General features: G+C 38.6%; 4 protein-coding genes and 1 pseudogene across 6 annotated transcripts; 2 read left to right on the top strand and 3 right to left on the bottom strand.

Annotated features, from left to right (window-relative positions):
• The first annotated feature begins 520 nt into the window (after nucleotides 1-520).
• LOC137735150 ((+)-borneol dehydrogenase 2-like) lies at nucleotides 521-2,442 on the top strand. Its single transcript, XM_068474542.1, has 2 exons — nucleotides 521-681; nucleotides 1,422-2,442. Exons 1-2 carry the CDS (start codon nucleotides 644-646, stop codon nucleotides 2,218-2,220), a joined length of 837 nt encoding a protein of 278 aa, XP_068330643.1. The 5' UTR covers nucleotides 521-643; the 3' UTR covers nucleotides 2,221-2,442.
• Nucleotides 2,443-5,058: 2,616 nt separating this feature from the next.
• Nucleotides 5,059-6,944, top strand: LOC137735151 ((+)-borneol dehydrogenase 2-like). Its single transcript, XM_068474543.1, has 2 exons — nucleotides 5,059-5,208; nucleotides 5,982-6,944. The coding sequence occupies exons 1-2, from the start codon at nucleotides 5,171-5,173 to the stop codon at nucleotides 6,775-6,777; spliced, it is 834 nt and encodes a 277-aa protein (XP_068330644.1). The 5' UTR covers nucleotides 5,059-5,170; the 3' UTR covers nucleotides 6,778-6,944.
• Nucleotides 6,945-7,084: 140 nt separating this feature from the next.
• LOC137735147 (transcription termination factor MTERF15, mitochondrial-like) lies at nucleotides 7,085-9,282 on the bottom strand. The gene has a single exon (XM_068474537.1). It carries the CDS (start codon nucleotides 9,099-9,101, stop codon nucleotides 7,902-7,904), a length of 1,200 nt encoding a protein of 399 aa, XP_068330638.1. The 5' UTR covers nucleotides 9,102-9,282; the 3' UTR covers nucleotides 7,085-7,901.
• Nucleotides 9,283-10,059: 777 nt separating this feature from the next.
• On the bottom strand, nucleotides 10,060-13,388 carry LOC137735148 (transcription termination factor MTERF15, mitochondrial-like; annotated as a pseudogene).
• Nucleotides 13,389-13,909: 521 nt separating this feature from the next.
• Nucleotides 13,910-17,747, bottom strand: LOC137735149 (uncharacterized). Of its 3 annotated transcripts, none has more exons than XM_068474541.1 (5): nucleotides 17,375-17,747; nucleotides 16,576-16,642; nucleotides 15,531-15,784; nucleotides 15,340-15,447; nucleotides 13,910-14,860 (listed from the first exon to the last, which is right to left on the bottom strand). In XM_068474541.1, exons 3-5 carry the CDS (start codon nucleotides 15,697-15,699, stop codon nucleotides 14,118-14,120), a joined length of 1,020 nt encoding a protein of 339 aa, XP_068330642.1. In that variant the 5' UTR covers nucleotides 15,700-15,784; nucleotides 16,576-16,642; nucleotides 17,375-17,747; the 3' UTR covers nucleotides 13,910-14,117. The 3 variants fall into 3 exon arrangements, with proteins under 3 accessions (XP_068330642.1, XP_068330641.1, XP_068330640.1); XM_068474540.1 differs by having other exon boundaries at nucleotides 15,525-15,780; nucleotides 17,375-17,746; XM_068474539.1 differs by having other exon boundaries at nucleotides 15,525-15,784; nucleotides 17,375-17,745.
• Nucleotides 17,748-18,654: the final 907 nt, after the last annotated feature.

Raw genomic sequence — 18,654 nt, 5'->3', positions numbered from 1 at the left:
GTTGAGCTTTATAAATTATGCTTACAAAATATTAGCCAAATCGAAAATATTTGAGGTAGCAAATTGAGTTCAAAGAAATTGACTAACATTTTATTCTAAGAAAAATATTGAAATTTCATCGTGATAATTGAATAGAAAATAATTTTGAATTAAATTAAATTTTTACAAAAATAATTTATAAATTGAAACTTACAAAATAAACAATTTGAATCGTTGAAGTTAAATATGAAAAAGGTTCCACAACTGGACCTGGCTTCTCTGCCCTCCCACTTCCCATACACTTCCATCCTCTCCTCTTATTTGTACGGTTACAGTTAAGCCACATCAATATTTTATATTAATATTATTTTTTGTCTTATTATCTTTATAAAAAAATCAATATAAAATGTTAACGTGTCTTAACTATAATCACACAAAATAAGAAGAGATAAGAGTGTATAGGAAATGGGAGGGCCAAATAGCCAGGTCCTCCGCAACTAATCTGAATTTTTTTAATAAAATGGGGATCACCCAAGAAAAGAAATGGCAAACTTGATAAAGGTTTAGGAAAGTGTAGTAGGTAGAAAAGCAGAGAGGAGAGAAAGGAATATATTCAAACAAACAAGAGAGAGAAAAAGAGAGAGGTCAGGCTTTGTCCATCACCATGACTGAACAAGCGAGTTCACTTCCAAGCTTCCAGAGGTAATAAACTCTTACCTCTCTTTCTCCTATACGTTTCTCACCACCCACTTCTGCGTTTTCTGCTTTGTTGTTCATTGCTTTTTCTGGGTGTTAAATCTGCAACTATAAATACAGCTTTGCTTATATTGTTCATGTGAATCTGTGATCTGGGGTTTGAATCCAACGGCGGAAAATCATTTGTGTTAGTTTCCCTTTGTGGTTTTTACAGTTTGCTTCGCTCTTGGCATACCTTCAGATTATGTAGTAGTGAATATGTTTTTTGGTTCGAAAAGCGAAGCATCATGCTTTCTTCCAGGAAGTATTTAAGTGATTTTTTCAAATTTACTTGCATTTTTATTAAGAATTTATTTCAAAAATATTTTTAGCAAAAGCATTTCAGTCATATTAAAACCACGTCCAAACGATTTATACACCTGGGTTTTTCCCGTTAGATCTTGGTCATCGGATACCCGACTAAAGATTTGACGACTGAACATTCTGGTGTATATCATATACTTGAAAATCCCCTGAAAATGATCAAGGTTTCTTGGTCAACTGAAATCTCGAAATTTTTATTCATCTGAATCTGAAACGGGTTGCAAAATTTTTTGAACGTGGCTTTCTCATATTGTCACAAATTCACAATACTAAAATTTTGTCTTAATTTCGTGTGAGAAATAAATAAAATATGTACAATTTTAAGGCCATGTTATGTGGATAGGTTTCCCTAATGGATGCTCAGTTCTTTCCCTTCTCCTCAGGTTAGTAGGGAAAGTGGCACTGGTGACCGGCGGAGCCACTGGCATTGGAGAAAGCATTGTGCGCCTGTTCCACAAACATGGCGCAAAAGTTTGTTTAGTTGATGTGCAGGACAACCTCGGCTTACAAGTGTGCGAATCCCTCAACGGAGATCCAAACATTTGTTATCTCCATTGTGATGTCACGGTAGAGGATGATGTTAGCCGCGCAGTTGATTTCACTGTCGATAAATATGGCAAGCTGGATATCATAGTCAACAACGCTGGGGTGACAGGTTCGCCTTGTCCAGACATCCGCAATGCAGACTTATCTGAGTTTCAGAAAGTGTTTGATATTAACGTGAAGGGAGTGTTCCTCGGAATGAAGCACGCAGCTAGGGCAATGATCCCGCAGAAAAAGGGCAGCATAGTTTCTCTTTCCAGTGTTTCAAGTGTTCAAGGAGGCATTGGACCACATGCATACACAGGGTCAAAGCATGCTGTGTTGGGGCTGACCAAGAACGTTGCAGCTGAGCTTGGGAATCATGGGATACGCGTTAACTGCGTTTCTCCTTATGCAGTTGCGACTAATTTGGCTTTGGCTCACCTGCCGGAGGATGAGAGAACCGAAGATGCCTGGACAGGTTTCCGATCTTTTATATCAAAAAATGCCAACTTGCAAGGAGTGGAACTGACAGTTGATGATGTAGCTAATGCTGTGCTCTTTTTGGCAAGTGACGAGTCCAAGTATATAAGTGGGGATAATCTCATGATCGACGGGGGCTTCACTTGTGTGAATCACTCACTGAGAGTCTTTAGATGATGAGAAGAGTTAAATGGATTGGTCCTTATATTTCCGCTAGCATCTTTGGAGCGTTTGTTGTGGAAAATGATTTCCGCACTTCCGTTTCCTCCTGATGCACTTATCTGTTTCATAGAAGTCCAATTTCAGAAAATGAAATGCCGAGTATGTTTCCATCTCTCTTTACAGTTAACTGTCTACCAGGCTTCTTACAAGTACTTTTTCACATTTCCAAGTTAACCATTTCGTGTGCATATTGCTGGATTGTTGCATTCTTTTCCATCATAAGTTATATGGAACTTATGCATCTGCCAGGCCATGGAAATGTCAAAGCTTATGAAGAACCCACCTTCGGAGAAGACTGGCTTCCGGAATCATTTTGAAGCTTTCATTCAAAACAAATCCGTGCAATAAGAAAACACCTTCACCGTAAATATGACTCCAGAACCTTAACAACAAATAGGGTAAACAGTGCAAACAAGACGGTTTGGATACGAGAAATATTGAGCATAACGAGATCCAATCGAGTTTGTAAATTTATCTTCACATCTAAACTTATCGACTACAGGGACACTTCGCAACAAAATTGTACGAAGGGAAGAAAAATAGGTGAATGTTGAAACGGAACTGAACTTAAATATCTCGATTAGTTGTATTTATATCCAAGGATGCTAGATCTTATATTCCAATATCTTATGCTCGATATATTTTAGGATTCTTCTCGTTTAATTTGAATTTTATATATATATATATATATATATATATAACTCTCTTGGGACTAGTATAATGCTTTCATAATGCATACTCTGCTTTCTAATCTTGAATTCTAAAATATTTCTACTAACATAATCGTCGAAAAGCTTAAACCAGTATCACACCGGTACTTTAAATTAATTACGGTTGCTTCTTCTTGTTGGTAGATGGTCAATTCGCACAATTCAACTATTCACGATGGTGCTGAATTTTTGTTCCAACGCTTGCCTAGGAAAGGGAATTGGATCCAATAGGATTTCTACAGTTTAGTAATTCATCGTGTATCATACAGTCAGAAATTATTTGATTTTTTTTTATTTAAAATTAAACATAAATAGTATTTGACGAAAACTGTTTACACAATATACAATGAACGACTTGAATATAGGAATTCCTAAAATCCCCACAATACAAATGACCATCCTCATCCCTAGGAAAGGGCCCTAGTTATGACTCCCCTTCCTTCTTTTGACGTATGTACACCCTCAGATTGTTGGCATAATCACTTCAAATTGATGTATATCTAATATCACTTTTTTCCATCCCCCAATCACATCGCATCTCATCAAAACCCACCGAGTGTTGGGGGCTGCGTGGTTTGCCAACACAAGATTATTTGTCTCTTGAACTTTTATTACAACAGATGTTTTTGCTCGATGACTTGTATATTTTGATGATAGGACATGTCGAATGAACCCAATTCATTAACTTTATTATGAAATATAATAGTATATGATGTATCACTCTTCATTTTAGATACATTAAATAATCTCTCCTCGACATGTCGGGGCCATCACAGTTGAAAATATCAGCTACCCTTGCTGGCAACCATATTAATCCCCTGACTATTTCAAAACAGTCTTCTTCCATCACCTCTCCTCCTCGACCATCTCTTTTGAACGCTGACTGCATTGGAGTTGATGGCTCCAGTTGCCTAATGCAGTTGCCCACTAGTGGTCGATTGCCCTGGTCCACCTTCATCACGCAACCCTCACCACTAGAAGATGATGCACCTGCTCCTGTAGTCTTCATTCCGCCTACTCTAAACCCTAAACCCTAAACTAATTGTTTCTTCATTTGAAGAGAGGATGATCATAAACAACCATTGGAGATACCAATCCCAACTAGTTTCAAGTTTCAACACGTATAGTTGCTTAAATTCTTGAAATTTGTCTTAAGCGCTATAAAAAAATAAGCACTTAACACAAATTCAGGTTTCGCAAAATATCCTTGAAAAGTGATTATATTGTGGATAAGGGCTTTGATTTTGTCACGTTGTAAACATTCTATCACATTGTAATATTCTAAACCCTCAATAATACAGTGGATCAATGAGAAAAAATTATAGGAACCCACCATACAACATCAAGAACATGAAATTAGAAATGCACATATCTCGAAATCAAAGATCTTGGAAATGAGATTTAAAGTTTGAAAGTAATTTTATTTCATGCTTCAGCTATGAAAAATCGACTTTCTTGTGAAGTATTGCTCTCAAACAAACCCATGTGTGATTTGGGTGAAATTTTTTAAATATCAATCATATGTTCTCATTTTTCATAAGGTAATTTTAATGAAAAGCTTATGATACTGTTTACTTTAACGAAAAATCATACTTTTACACTAAAAAGTCAATCATGGTACTATTCACTTTATCCTTTATTTTATCCTGATTGTTAACCCTCAAAGTTTTCAAACTCTTTTCATTAGTTGTTTTTTATTTATTTATTTATTTTTAGTATTTATAAATGAGAATTAATTGTAAGGTCCATATATAAAATTTTTACGATCCGAATAATCTATTTTTCAAGTTGAACCTCATAAATCATGCTTACAAAATATTAGCCAGATCAAAAATATTTGAGGCATCAAATTGAGTTCAAATAAATTGACGAACACTTTGCTCTAAGAAAAACATTGAAATTTCATCATGATAATTAAATAGACAAATGATTTCGAATTAAACTAATTTTTTACAAAAATGATCTATGAATCAAGAATTACAAAATAAACAATTTGAATCGTTAAAGTTCGATACGAAATAAATCCCATGGCTAATCTCTATTTTTTTTTAATAAAATGGGAATCAGCCAAGAAAAAGTAAACTTGACAAAGGTTTAGGAAGAAGTGTACTGGTAGAAAAGCAGAGAGGAGAGAAAGGAATATATTCAGACAAAAAGAGAGAGAAGAAGAAAGAGGTGAGGCTCTGTCCACCACCATGACTGAACAAGCGGGTTCGCTTCCAAGCTTCCAGAGGTAACAAACTCTTACCTCTCTTTCTCCTGTACGTTTCTCACCACCCACTTCTGCGTTTTCTGCTTTGTTGTTCATTGCTTTTTCTGGGTGTTAAATCTGCAACTTCAAATACAGCTTTGCTTATATTGTTCATGTGAATCCGTGATCTAGGTTTGAATCTAACGGCGGAAAATCATTTTTGTTAGTTTCCTTTGTGGTTTTTACAGTTTGCTTCACTCTTGGAATAACTTCAGATTATGTGGTAGTAAATTAGAGCTTGTTTGGATGAGCTTTTCAAATGAATGAAAGTTTTTGGTGAAAATATTTTTGGAATAAATTCTTAATAAAAATGCAAGTAAATTTGGAAAAAGTACTTAAATGCTTCCTAAGTGCTTTTTGAATCAAAAAGCTTTTTTTCTAAAACCATTTTCAGTTATTTTAAAAGCACATCTAAACGATTTATACACTCGGGTTTTAGCCGTTAGATCTTGGTCATCGGATACCCGACTAAAGATTTAACGACTGAACATTCTGGTGTATATCATATACTTGAAAATCCCCTGAAAATGATCAAGGTTTCTTGGTCAACTGAAATCTCGAAATTTTTATTCATCTGAATCTGAAACGGGTTGCAAAATTTTTTGAACTTGGCTTTCTCATATCGTCACAAATTCACAATACTGAAATTTTATCTTAATTTCGTGTGAGAAATAAATAAAATATGTACAATTTTAAGGCCATGTTATGTGGATAGGTTTCCCTAATGGCTGCTCAGTTCTTTCCCTTCTCCTCAGGTTAGTAGGGAAAGTGGCACTGGTGACCGGCGGAGCCACTGGCATTGGAGAAAGCATTGTGCGCCTGCTCCACAAGCATGGCGCAAAAGTTTGTTTAGTTGATGTGCAGGACAACCTCGGCTTACAAGTGTGCGAATCCCTCAACGGAGATCCAAACATTTGTTATCTCCATTGTGATGTCACGGTAGAGGATGATGTTAGCCGTGCAGTTGATTTCACTGTCGATAAATATGGCACGCTGGATATCATAGTCAACAACGCTGGGGTGACAGGTTCGCCTTGTCCAGACATCCGCAATGCAGACTTATCTGAGTTTCAGAAAGTGTTTGATATTAACGTGAAGGGAGTGTTCCTCGGAATGAAGCACGCAGCTAGGGCAATGATCCCGCAGAAAAAGGGCAGCATAGTTTCTCTTTCCAGTGTTTCAAGTGTTCAAGGAGGCATTGGACCACATGCATACACAGGGTCTAAGCATGCTGTGTTGGGGCTGACCAAGAACGTTGCAGCTGAGCTTGGGAATCATGGGATACGCGTTAACTGCGTTTCTCCATATGCAGTTGCAACGAATTTGGCTTTGGCTCACCTGCAGGAGGATGCGAGAATCGAAGATGGGACAGGTTTCCGATCTTTTGTATCAAAAAATGCCAACTTGCAAGGAGTGGAACTGAAAGTTGATGATGTAGCTAATGCTGTGCTCTTTTTGGCAAGTGACGAGTCCAAGTATATAAGTGGGGATAATCTCATGATCGATGGGGGCTTCACTTGTGTGAATCACTCACTGAGAGTCTTTAGATGATGAGAAGAGTTAAATGGATTGGTCCTTATATTTCCGCTAGCATCTTTGGAGCGTTTGTCGTGGAAAATGATTTCTGCACTTCCGTTTCCTCCTGATGCACTTATCTGTTTCTTAGAAGTCCAATTTCAGATAATGAAATGCCGAGTATGTTTCCATCTCTCTTTACAGTTAACTGTCTACCAGGATTCTTACAAGTATTTTTTCACATTTCTAAGTTGACCATTTTGTGTGCATATTGCTGGATTGTTGCATTCTTTTCCATCATAAGTTATATGGAACTTATGCATCTGCCAGGCCATGGAAATGTCAAAGCTTATGAATAACTCACCTTCGGAGAACACTGGCTTCCGGAATCATTTTGAAGCTTTCATTCAAAACAAATCCGAGCAATAAGAAAACACCTTCACCGTAAATATGACTCCAGAGCCTTCAAAACAAATAGGGTAAACAGTGCAAACAAGATGGTTTGGATACGAGAAATATTGAGCATAACGAGATCCCATAGGGTAAAGTGCGAACGAGACAGTTTAAATACTAGAAATATTCAGCATAACGAGATCCTAATGGTCTCGCAAAGTAGGCTAACACAAGGGAGTCACAATGCAGAATGGTATTAACCACCCAACCATTGTCACTGCAAACAAGACTAGCTATTTGTGGATAACAAGTATTAGCAGAGCAGAACAAGGACAGACACAGACAAGCACCGATATCTTACACGTCTTAAAATTTGAAACATCAGACAAAAGCTTTTTCATTCCTTCATATCTATAAATAGATTAAATTGAAACCGAATAGAAGCAACATATCTACCGAAGGCAATTCCAAGATGAACAAAGTCAAGGACCATCCATCCTATAGTTGAAGGCGCCACAACCACAGAGCAGAGCAGGTCAATCTCAAGTTAATTTCAAATAAGAGAGTATACGTATAACGAAATCAGCTAGGCAGTGTAAGGGGAAGACGAAAAATGATTTTTCATCTTTCTTCATCCATGACAACCAATTGAATTCATTTCTAGAAAAATACACTGAGCCAAAAGCTAGCTGCTACCAATGACAATGAGCAGCGCTGCATCTACGATACTACATCAACAATATCTAACCTCTTTTGACCTACGAACATCATACATCCTCGACTTTAACTCTCCCTTGATACACACTCAATAATTGAGGTACTTCATCTGTATATCTGGCCACAAACCTCTTCAAGAAGTATTTCTCCACAGGGTTCAACAGAGAATACAAATTCACATTTTGAATTTCCTTTATCAATCCTTTCGAGATCAAAACTTCAACAACCGAACACCTTGGGATTATTCGCTTCTCCAAACTGAGAGCCACAATGACTGGGTATTTGTTAATCACTCCTGCCGGCCATCCCATTTTGTTCACTAGGAATTCCATTACCTGCATTATTTTCTTCTCCGACTTAGTCATACATTGAGGGAACCGCTTAAACGCAGACAGAACATCATCCTCCGACCAACCCCACCTCTTATAAGCTTCACAATTACGACTCCATATGGACTTACTATTACTACTACACAACGCTTTTATTGCAGAAACAGACACTGATTTTTCCATATCAAAGCCCATTTGCTTAACCTCATCCACAACCGTGCCGAAATTCTCAGGATTTCGTGTTAAAGAGCTAGGAAAATGAGCTAACAACAGAGAAATACATGATTGGGGCATACCTAGTTCTCCCAAAATCTCAATATTTGGCGCCACATTCTTCGAATGGCCTTCCAATAAAATCCGCGTGCCGCCGTTCTTCAAAAAGACAACGAAGTTCTTCTTAGGAAGCAGATTCATAAGGAAATGGCAGGTGGGTTTTATCCGTTTCTGCAAGCTCACACTCAAAACAGCAGGAGAGGAAGCGATAATTTTTGCAAGGTCATCTTTTGAAGCTCCAAGAGAAGTGAAAAACTCAAGCTTTGGCAAAAGGGTTTTCTCCGGATTGGTTACGAGAAGTTGTGGGCACAACCTCACAAGCTTGGAGATCTGGGTTGCAGAGAATCCACGGTTTCTGAGAAGGGCCAAGACGGAGTCTGATCTTTCCGGGGATCGCAACTTGACCCGCTCAGATGCTGAAACTGCACCTTCCGGAGACAACCCACATGAGTTTACGAGGTAATTGGCTGTGCAATTGGGTTGGGGTTTTGAGATTTCTGAGGCCAGGAGTCTGCAAAGTATCAGGCTTTGAAGAGAAGAATCAAAATGCGAGGGATTTAGATCCACAAACCCAACAGCATATCTTTTAGTTTTGGGAAATAGGGTATAACCCAATCTGCCGGCCTTCAGGTTGAAGAGGCTTACCATGTTAGGTTCCCGGCGATGTCCAATTTCAGGTGGAAAGTCCGAAACCTCGGCGGCTCATCAGTTCAGAGGGTTTTAGCATTTCGCCCGGGAGAAAGCTTAGCTTTTCATGGGCTTCGCATTGAGAACTTTGTGACTGAACCGTTAACGTAACTTCTGGTGCCAATCAAAATTACGGTCACTGTTCTAACGCCTACCACCGTTAAGCTCTGTTTAGATGCTAGGCGATTGATTATTGTCCCGATTAATGCCTAGATATTTGAAAATTAAAAAAATACGCCTAGACTTGTTGGCGCATGCCTAAACCGCCTAGCCTGTTCAGACTCACCTAGGTATCTGTCTAGGTCGTGACTCATTTCGATAAAAAATAGATAACTTTAATTTTGCATTTTATTTTTTTAATAAATTGTAAGAAACTTGTTAAATACTTAAATAAACACATATTATATGCTTATTTCCCATGTTTTCATTATCTTTCAATGCTTCATAATATACATGTCATTCTATTTTATGATTTATGATGAGGTTATATATACTCAAGTATAAGCAAACACATTAATACGAAATATAATAAATTTACTTAAATTTGTCTGGTCTGCCTGGGTGCCCGCCTAATTGCCTAGGCGCAAAACCCCAACACGCGACCCGACTAGCGTCTAGCGTTTTTTAGAACCAGGTGCCCGCCTAATTGCCTAGGCGCAAAACCCCAACACGCGACCCGACTAGCGTCTAGCGTTTTTTAGAACCTTGATTACGGTAACCTTTTAGGTTAATAAAATAAAGATATGTATATTTTTATTTATATGCTCTTATTTTAACAGTACGAGAGGCTACATGTTAGTGTATCTGTGCCATGTAACTTGATCTTTGCATCACTTGAGAGATTGACGTGAACAACAATATAATAATCAAACATTAATGCCATCTTAACAACATTATATCGACGTATTGATACAAAATATCGACACATATCACAGAAATTTCTATTGAGCATTAACGTCGCTACCATGGCATTGATATTAAGTTGCAGTATCATCGCCCTCGTTAATGTCTGGGTCAGGCGCAGCCATGCACACGACTCATGTGCACGTGGGAGAAAAACTGAAGCCAGCACAACGTAAAAACAACCCATCCAGCGCAAGACAAAGAAATTACAACGAAACAGGCTTAAAAGAGGCAGTCTATAGAAACACTTAACAAAACAGGACCGCCCGTCCAGTAAAACTCTCCCGATGTAAAACTTAAATGTACAAGCCACAAGTACTCAGTAAGAACAGATGGACCTCCGATGGAAATTCAAGGTGAAGAGTTCCTCGCCTGCCGAATTTACGGACAAAAAGATTTGCATCAAGACATGTCAGCGGTTATATGCGTTCACCAATCCATGTCGACAGTAGCTCACATATTTTAAACCATGGAACAACGTACGCAAGCAAGATTTCCAGCCACCAACAATTCTTATTCAAACTAATAAACACAAGTAAAAACTGCTGAGTAAATATTTATAAGCAGACAACGGAAGTGAAGCACAAGCATTTCAACGGAATAGTTGACGAATATGAGAATCTGCTGTAGAAATCGACAATACATTCTTGAATCAGACTCGTAGCTTAAACGTGGATTTATTACATACCTTGCTTGGGAGGAGTGTCACATTTTCTCACGAAGGCAACAGCTGATACGAAACAAAAGGGAAAACAGTGATTGTTTTTCTTTTCATTTTTCCACTCAGTTTCTACGAAAACAAACACAATTACCATGACTAATATAAATTAAAGATATAAAAGAAGAAGAAAGTTTCATCCGGGCAATTTGAGCTGTTTTGTGACTGTTTTGGGTTTTTGATTACCTTTGAAGAATTGCACCAGTGAATCTGTGGAAGAGATTATAACCGTTAGTACCAATTTATTGATTGCAAACAAGGCAGGCATAGGGTACCAAGCAATAGAACGAAAAATAAGATCAAGCACTATGTAAGACCTATATAAACGGTAATAAGAGTAGGCTGCCTTTCCTATAACCAGATCGAAACTTACCAAATACTCTCTCCACCCGATCTCCCTTATGACACTCTCGCTTCTCACCATCACTCTAGAAAGGGAGAGAGAAGCTCTAAATCACCTCATCTGTCTGGCATAGGAAACTAGGCCATAAATGAGCAACATTTATACCTAGGATGGCTAGCAACCATATCTCAACCTAAATAGCCATTTAATTACTTGCAACAAAATCCCACTTTCATTCCATCACCAAACAATTCGGGTGCACTGGGATGGGTACTCGCTGTAAAGAAGACATAACTTCACAGCATGAATAAAATGCTAAGAATACAACGATTCCGGAATCACATTCTCCTTCACATAACTAAGGAGCTTACATAATGTTCCATCATTACAAGCCAAATGACTCCTGATAACAAATCCCACCAAAGCTGGCATTTTGTGTCCCGGAAGAACCCAATTAACACTCACAACCCACTGCAATTTATTTTTTGATTAAAGGCAAATGCTAAGAAACAAGCACAAGTGAATCAAAATGACACAATGATACTGATCTAGGCCATGACCACTAAAAAAAAGGCTAGCTTCTAGAGGGTAGTTAGTAACAGAGTAAACTAAACTATATAGTAAAACGAACCCATAAGAAGCATGTAAATTTGTGTTTTCTAACAAAAGAAATCATGAAGACAATCCAAATTTAAGAACCAACAATGCACCTCGGAGTGCAGGTCAACCTGAAGCTGGTTTTCAGATAAGAATGTATATAAAACTAATGCGATTAGTCAGTGGAGTTGAAGATGAACAAATGTTATTTCTCTTTGGCCATGACTGACAACTGAATTTACTTCCATAGAATATCAATAGCATATTAGGTATAAGGAAGGCAATATCGATATGTTAGCTTCTACTAATCGAGAGGCTAAAATTATTACAATCTCACCTCTCCTGACCAACCAATGTCATGCATCCTGGACTTCAACTTTGCCTTGATACACACTCAGTAATGCAGGTACTTCATCTATATATCTGGCCACAAACTTCGCCAAGAAGCATTTGTCTGCAGGGCACATTACAGAACACAAACTCACATTTTCAATTTCCTTTATAAATCCTTTCACCATCAAAACTTTAACAACCGAACACCTTGGGATTATTCGCTTCTCTAAACTGAGAGCCACTATGATTGGGTATTTGTTAATCACTCCTGCCGGCCATTCCATTTTGTTCACTAGAAATTCCATTACCTGCATTACTTTCTTCTCCGACATAGTCATACATTGTGGGAACCGCTTGAAAGCAGAGAGAACATCATTCTCCGACCAACCCCACCTCTTATAAACTTCAGAATTACGATTCCATATGGATTTACTGTTACTACTGCACAATGCTTTTATTGCTGCAACAGATATAATTTTTTCCATATCAAATCCCATTTGCTTAACCTCATCCACAACTTTGCCAAAATTCTCAGGCTTCCGCATTAAAGAGCTAGGATAATGAACCAGCAACAGTGAAATACATGATTGGGGCATACCTGATTCTCTCAAAATCTCAATATTTGGCGCCACATTCTTCGAATGGCCTTCCAAGAAAATCCGCGGGCCGCCTCTCTTCAAAAAAAACAACGAGCTTCTTCTCAGAAAGCTGTTTCCTAAGGAAATGGCAAGTGGGTTTTATCCGTTCCTGCAAGCTCATACCCAAAACAGCAGGAGAGCAAGCGAGAAATTTTGCGAGGTCATCTTTTGAAGCTCCAAGAGAAGTGAAAAACTCAAGCTTTGGCAAAAGGGTTTTCTCCGGTTTGGTTACGAGAAGCTGTGGGCACGACCTCACAAGCTTGGAGATCTGGGTTGCAGAGAATCCACGGTCTCTGAGAAGGGCCAAGACGGAGTCTGCTCTTTCCGGGGATCGCAACTTGACCCGCTTAGATGTTGAAATTGCACCCTTCGGAGACAACCCACATGAGTTTATGAGGTAACTGACTGTGATATTGGATTGGGTTTCTGAGATTTCTGAGGCCAAGTGTCTGCAGAGTATCAGACTTTGAAGAGTACAATGTGGGAGTTTTACATCTCCAAGAACAAATCTTTTAGTTTTGGAAAATAGTGAACGACCCAATCTGCCGGCCTTCAGGATGAAGAGGGCTGCCATGTTAGACGGCGCCGGTACTGATCACTTTCAGGTGGAAAATCCAAAACCTCGGCGGCTCTCTAGTAAGATGTATGTTTTTCATTTCCTGTTTTCTGGCCCACTGGACTTTAAAGCCTCACACTTCAGGCTACACTAGAAGAAAATCAAATATTAATAAGCTGAGAACTTACTAGTCGCCAGTATTTGGTTGCCTGCTCATCCAAGGCACCTCAAAAGTGGGAGCCAAATGTATCCCTTTGTACTTCTTCTCGTCGTCATCGCACTTGCGCAACAAAAAAATATATTGGTCGCGCAAAAATGGCAGGATAAGAGGAAAAATAAAACTTCATGCAACGAAAATATTTGTCACATAAGAATACTTCGCGCGACGATCACGAGTGTTCGTCGCGCAAGAAAAAGCGAGAAAAAATTTTTTTCCGCCAAATGTTTACGCGACAAAAATTTCCACATATTCGTCACCCAAAGTTTCATTGAAACGGACAAATACCCTTTATCCGCTCCCATTTAGTGTGCATTTATAATACATTTTGTGCAACGAACCATGCATTTTGAGCGATGAAGTTCTTCAGCGCGCAAAATGTTACGGTTTATATATAGACACAATTTCAAAAACCTAGTTTTGAGAGGTTTTGTTTCAAAGGCAATGGCCAATTCGGTTCCTGATTCAATGAAAAGTTGCGTGGGAAAAGGCTCTCACGAAAGGAAAAGTATGTTGTGAGTAGAGTGGTACCGTCGTAAGCGAGTGCCCTACTTTGAAGACAAAAGTAGGGCTGATGCGTACAAGCAAAAGAATACACAAAAACAAGCACAACAAAAGAATACACAAAAACAAGCAGAACAAGCAATAGAATACACAAAAGCAAAATGTTTCCTACAAAATATTAGGGAGTTGAGAATCCAGTCTCTGCTGTAACTCTTTGATTTTCAGTGAGAACTCTGCTTTTTGCTCCTTGTAGCTTTGTAGCAAGTATTCCTTTCCTTCTATCACCTCCTTCAATTCTCCTACTTCCCTCTTGAGCATCTCAACCCTCTCTCCATCCCCTCTTCCTCTTTCGGTTGCATCAAAGTTGCTTTCCCCATCAGGAAATCCATTCACATGACCATTTCTTTCTTCAGGTTGCCAAATAGTGACCTTGGGTGATCTGTCAATGGGGCTCACATGTCCCACACAGTGATCAGCGATTGCCTTCCTAAGCCTTTGGATTTCTCTCTCCGAATCAAAAAAGTCCCTGTTTGCTGAATCAAGTTGTGACTGTAGATTGGTAGAATGTGCCAGCTGCGTGTTCAGTGAACTCTGCAGCTCTACAATCTGATCCTGCATCTCTAATATCATGTCATCTCTTCTCTTCAGTTGTTGCCTCAGTTTTTGTATGACTTCCCGCTTACTAAAGATGTCAGACCCAGATTCTGAAACACAAGGAGAATCTGAGGAGTTTGAATACTGGAGGAATGGCTTTGGAGGCAACTCAAGGCAATCCGGAGAAGATGCCCAGACAATGCCATTGTCCTTGTTAAATCCAGGGGCTGGAACCATGACTAAAGGCAAGGCACCATCAGATTCAGTCAGCATCTGGTCATTGGGCAGGCACTTCATCTCCATCATGCCCTCAGTTCCTATTTCAAACCCATTACATATATGAAACAACCAGATTATTATAATGGGCTGTCAAATAATATATCACGCTACTGCTCATCAAGCAATATGGGAGAACTGCAAATAAATTGCAACAAACATAACGCAATTCAAATGAAACTCAACTAGCATCAATCCAAATACGGATTGCTGTTTAACAGCAAAACTTTCCATACAGTTCTTCAGCCTCACTCTTCAGAAAGAGTCCAATTGTTGTTACTCTCAACAAAGCCCAGTTAGATTAAGGTGTAGCATTAAAAACTGAACACCGAGTTTCTCATTCTCTTCTTTTTCAATATGGTTGTATCTCACAATATATCAGACAAGCTTTCACACCCAAAGGAGAACCATGCAAATGAATGTGTAATCAACCACTGGCCAAAACTAGTTTTGAATCCTGAACAGAAACTACTTGTTTAAACCTCAGAAATTCCAAAGCCAAGAATTTACTACTCCATACCTGACATGCAATTAAAGCAACCTCCATCATTTTGTTGTGTAAAGGAATAAACGTTTGAGTGCACACGGCAACCTGCAGACTTTCTTTGGTCAGAGGATTTTCCACTTCCTGAAATTGACAACAATGTTAAAAGGTAGAAGGAGCTACTGTAAGGAAAAAGCTATACACATTAGAAATATTCGAACCATTACTAGCATTCTCCTTGGGCTTTGTGTCAAGTGCTTGCTTCAGCTTGTAACCAAGACGAATTGACAATGTACTTAACAAGGCACCACCAGCAATAAGAACCCAATTAGGTCCATCCCCCTGAAAAGATTTGGATCTCTGAGCTCTAGGCACAGCAGTTGTTTTTGGTTTCATTTTAAAAGCTAGTGGTGTCGGAGGAAAAAATTCTGAATCATCCAAGAATGACCTATGTCAAGAAAATACCAAATTTCCATGCTATCTGTATGAAAGACATCATCTTAGGTAAATTGAATCAGGAAAGAGAAGTTAATCAATCTTGACAAGAAAATTGCAATCACTGATGCATGAATACTAACCAAGACAAATGAAACAGAGAACTGACAATAAGCCCACAGATTTTCACATGAACAACTTAGAATTACTAAAACGACGGGATGTAGACATCAACAAATAAGTGGTTAATTTCACTGCTCGTGAGTAGGGCTGGGCACGGGCCGGGCCCAATTTTGAAGGGACCGGACCCGGGTTTAAAAGAAACGGCCGGGCCAGGTGGGTATAACATATTTTAATGCAGGAACCGGACCTAACTGAAACAGGTCGGTCCGGGCCAGGTCCATGGGTCCTTTTTTTGGAAAAAAAAAAAGAAAAAGCTAAATTTTTACTGCAGCACAGCCGCACAGATTCACTCACAGTACAGATTTTATAGTTTGCACAACACATCCAAACATTACAAAGTCCAACATCCAAGTCCATAGATTAACATTACATCCAAAATAACAACATTACATCATCCAACATTGTTCGATACATTAAATCCGAGACATTCAAAATAACATCCGAGACATCTAAAGATCAGATCAACATACAAAATATCCGAGAGCTATAAGTACCAGACTTGCTTCATACTCAATGTTGTTAATGTGTTATGAGAAAACATGCTTCGCAAATGGGACATCACTAGGGAAAATCCATCAAATAAAAATAGAAATAGAACAAGTATAGTATTACACATACTGCAAAGGGTGGAGAATCACAAAAAAGGAACCTCACCAGTACCCTTCTTGGCTTGCAAAGTGGCAACAACGTCTAAGCACTTCTCAATATCAGGGATCTTTGCCTAATAATCAAAATGAAGGAATCCAATATTAATACATGGGAAAAAAAAACATTGGAGATGCAGTATAAGTTGATATAAAACACAGCAATCCGATTTTCATATACCGAAGTCACAGGTCAGGTACAATCATGAGTGAAGCAATTCCACAGCATGTATTTATATAAACAGAATATGAAAAATCACTACAGTCATTTTCTCTCACACCTAGAATTTACCCCAAGGGTGATGAAATGGGGTCAAGTTAACTACGAAAACTTGGTTTTTATTTTTTTATTTTTTATTACGGGCAAAGTCCAATATAGCTGCAGATTAGACTCAAGGTCTAAAGGCAAACTCCAACGTGCCACTAGGCCAAGTAGTATCAAATTTCATAAGTACCGGCGAAAGCTATAAATGGGGTAAAAATTACGTCAGATGCAATGGTGTTGAGTCTGTTGACACACTGTCTAATAATCACTTGTAGTTGGGTGCTTTTCGAAACAACACACGGCCCATGTAGACTAATCGAATAATAAAGAACACAATGCTATGATCTAAAGAAAAGGGCTTTGCCGAGAAAACCTGAAGATCTCTCTGCTGAGCTTATTTTGTGTTCATGTATTTTCTCAAAGTTTCAGAAATACATTAATGGTGGCAACAGATCAATCATCAATCTATAAATTCTAATTTAAAACCCCTAAAATCCCTACACCAGAAATTCACATTAATAACAAAAGCCTAATTCAAAATTACCTAAATTTTAGAGGGATGATGGCTGGTAGCAGTGTCCTCGACGGCGGTGACGGGGTGATGGTGGTTGCGACGGCGGTGGTGTTGTCGAAGAGGAGAGAATCGAGCCGTCGTGGTTCTGGGACCTGGGTTCTCTGGGATGTCGTCGAGGAGGATGGGTTTATGGATGGTGCCGTTGTGTTGGTCGCGACGGCGGTAATAGGCTGGGTGATTTCTGTGAAGTGAGGCTGGTGAGCACTGTCGTCGTCGAGGAGGAGAAGACGATTGAGAGTTGGAGTCGAGGGGGCCGAGGGACGGATGGTGGAGAGGTCGAGTGACTGTTTGAAAATTGGAAGCACACAATTATGGCTTCTAAAGGCAAAAGATGGCCTCTAGAATTTTCCTTCTGTTTTTCCTCTACAATATGATTAATCTGTTTGAAATTTGGAAACACATAAATTAATGAGAGATTTTCCAGTGATACTATTACACGAGATGATACATCACATATTTTTATATAAATGATGATATATGTGTGTTAAAAGATTAATAACTTAAAAATTTTAAATTTTCATCATTTACATAAAAATACATGAAGTACCATTTATGTTCCCGTCACAACTAAAACTAATTTCTCCGAACATAGAAGGTAACATGGCAGGCAGGAATGTGGGATTGGGAGGAATGCCCTAGAAAAATGCAACAGCTATTGGCAGAAAGTAGCCACGTCATATCATATCTAGTTAACTTGAATTTTGCGAGAATTACAAGGCGTCTTCTTGGATTGTCAGTTATACAATGAAAATTGAAAATTATCCGTTACATTCATACGATTACAAAATACCAAATCAAGTAAAAGTGCAATTACAAATTGCCCGTCTAAATTTCAGCTCGGAAGAGAATAAAAATCTTTTCCTTTGAATAAGAATGCAGAAGGAATTTTGCAGTCTGGGTCTAATAATAATTAATATAACTAAACCTCATTTGTTTAAGATGTCAAGTTAAAATAATGCCCAAAAACCATCCATGGAAGCTGGGACGCAACCTATAACTCCAATTGAAAACAAAAATGAAATCCACCAACATAAATTATTCTAAAGATTCTTACATCTTATTCGCTCATCGTGCGACCATAAATTATTTTTAATTATTTTATTTAAAATTAAACACAAACAGTACCTAATAATCTTTTACTGCACGATGTACGATGAACGGATAGAATTTCAAAATCCTTAGGATCCTTATCTTGAATGATGCCCACTTTGAGGGCCAAAGCTTGAGCCATGAGAGTGCTCAAGTTGTTA

The sequence above is a fragment of the Pyrus communis genome, chromosome 5 (assembly GCF_963583255.1).
Source record: "Pyrus communis chromosome 5, drPyrComm1.1, whole genome shotgun sequence".
Taxonomy (NCBI): Eukaryota; Viridiplantae; Streptophyta; class Magnoliopsida; order Rosales; family Rosaceae; genus Pyrus; species Pyrus communis.
The sequence above is the reverse complement of the archived record's forward strand: the minus strand, read 5'-3'. Positions and strand labels throughout refer to the sequence as shown.

Excerpts from the sequence above, each read along its gene's own strand:
- LOC137735147 (XM_068474537.1), bottom strand. The coding sequence starts at position 9,101 with ATGGTAAGCCTCTTCAACCTGAAGGCCGGCAGATTGGGTTATACCCTA.
- LOC137735151 (XM_068474543.1), top strand. The coding sequence starts at position 5,171 with ATGACTGAACAAGCGGGTTCGCTTCCAAGCTTCCAGAG. Across the intron at positions 5,209-5,981 it reads TCGCTTCCAAGCTTCCAGAG|GTTAGTAGGGAAAGTGGCAC; the intron begins GTAACAAACTCT and ends CCTTCTCCTCAG.
- LOC137735150 (XM_068474542.1), top strand. The coding sequence starts at position 644 with ATGACTGAACAAGCGAGTTCACTTCCAAGCTTCCAGAG. Across the intron at positions 682-1,421 it reads TCACTTCCAAGCTTCCAGAG|GTTAGTAGGGAAAGTGGCAC; the intron begins GTAATAAACTCT and ends CCTTCTCCTCAG.
- LOC137735149 (XM_068474540.1), bottom strand. The coding sequence starts at position 15,699 with ATGAAACCAAAAACAACTGCTGTGCCTAGAGCTCAGAGATCCAAATCT. Across the intron at positions 15,448-15,524 it reads CAAGGAGAATGCTAGTAATG|GAAGTGGAAAATCCTCTGAC; the intron begins GTTCGAATATTT and ends TGTCAATTTCAG. Across the intron at positions 14,861-15,339 it reads TTGCTTTAATTGCATGTCAG|GAACTGAGGGCATGATGGAG; the intron begins GTATGGAGTAGT and ends GGTTTGAAATAG.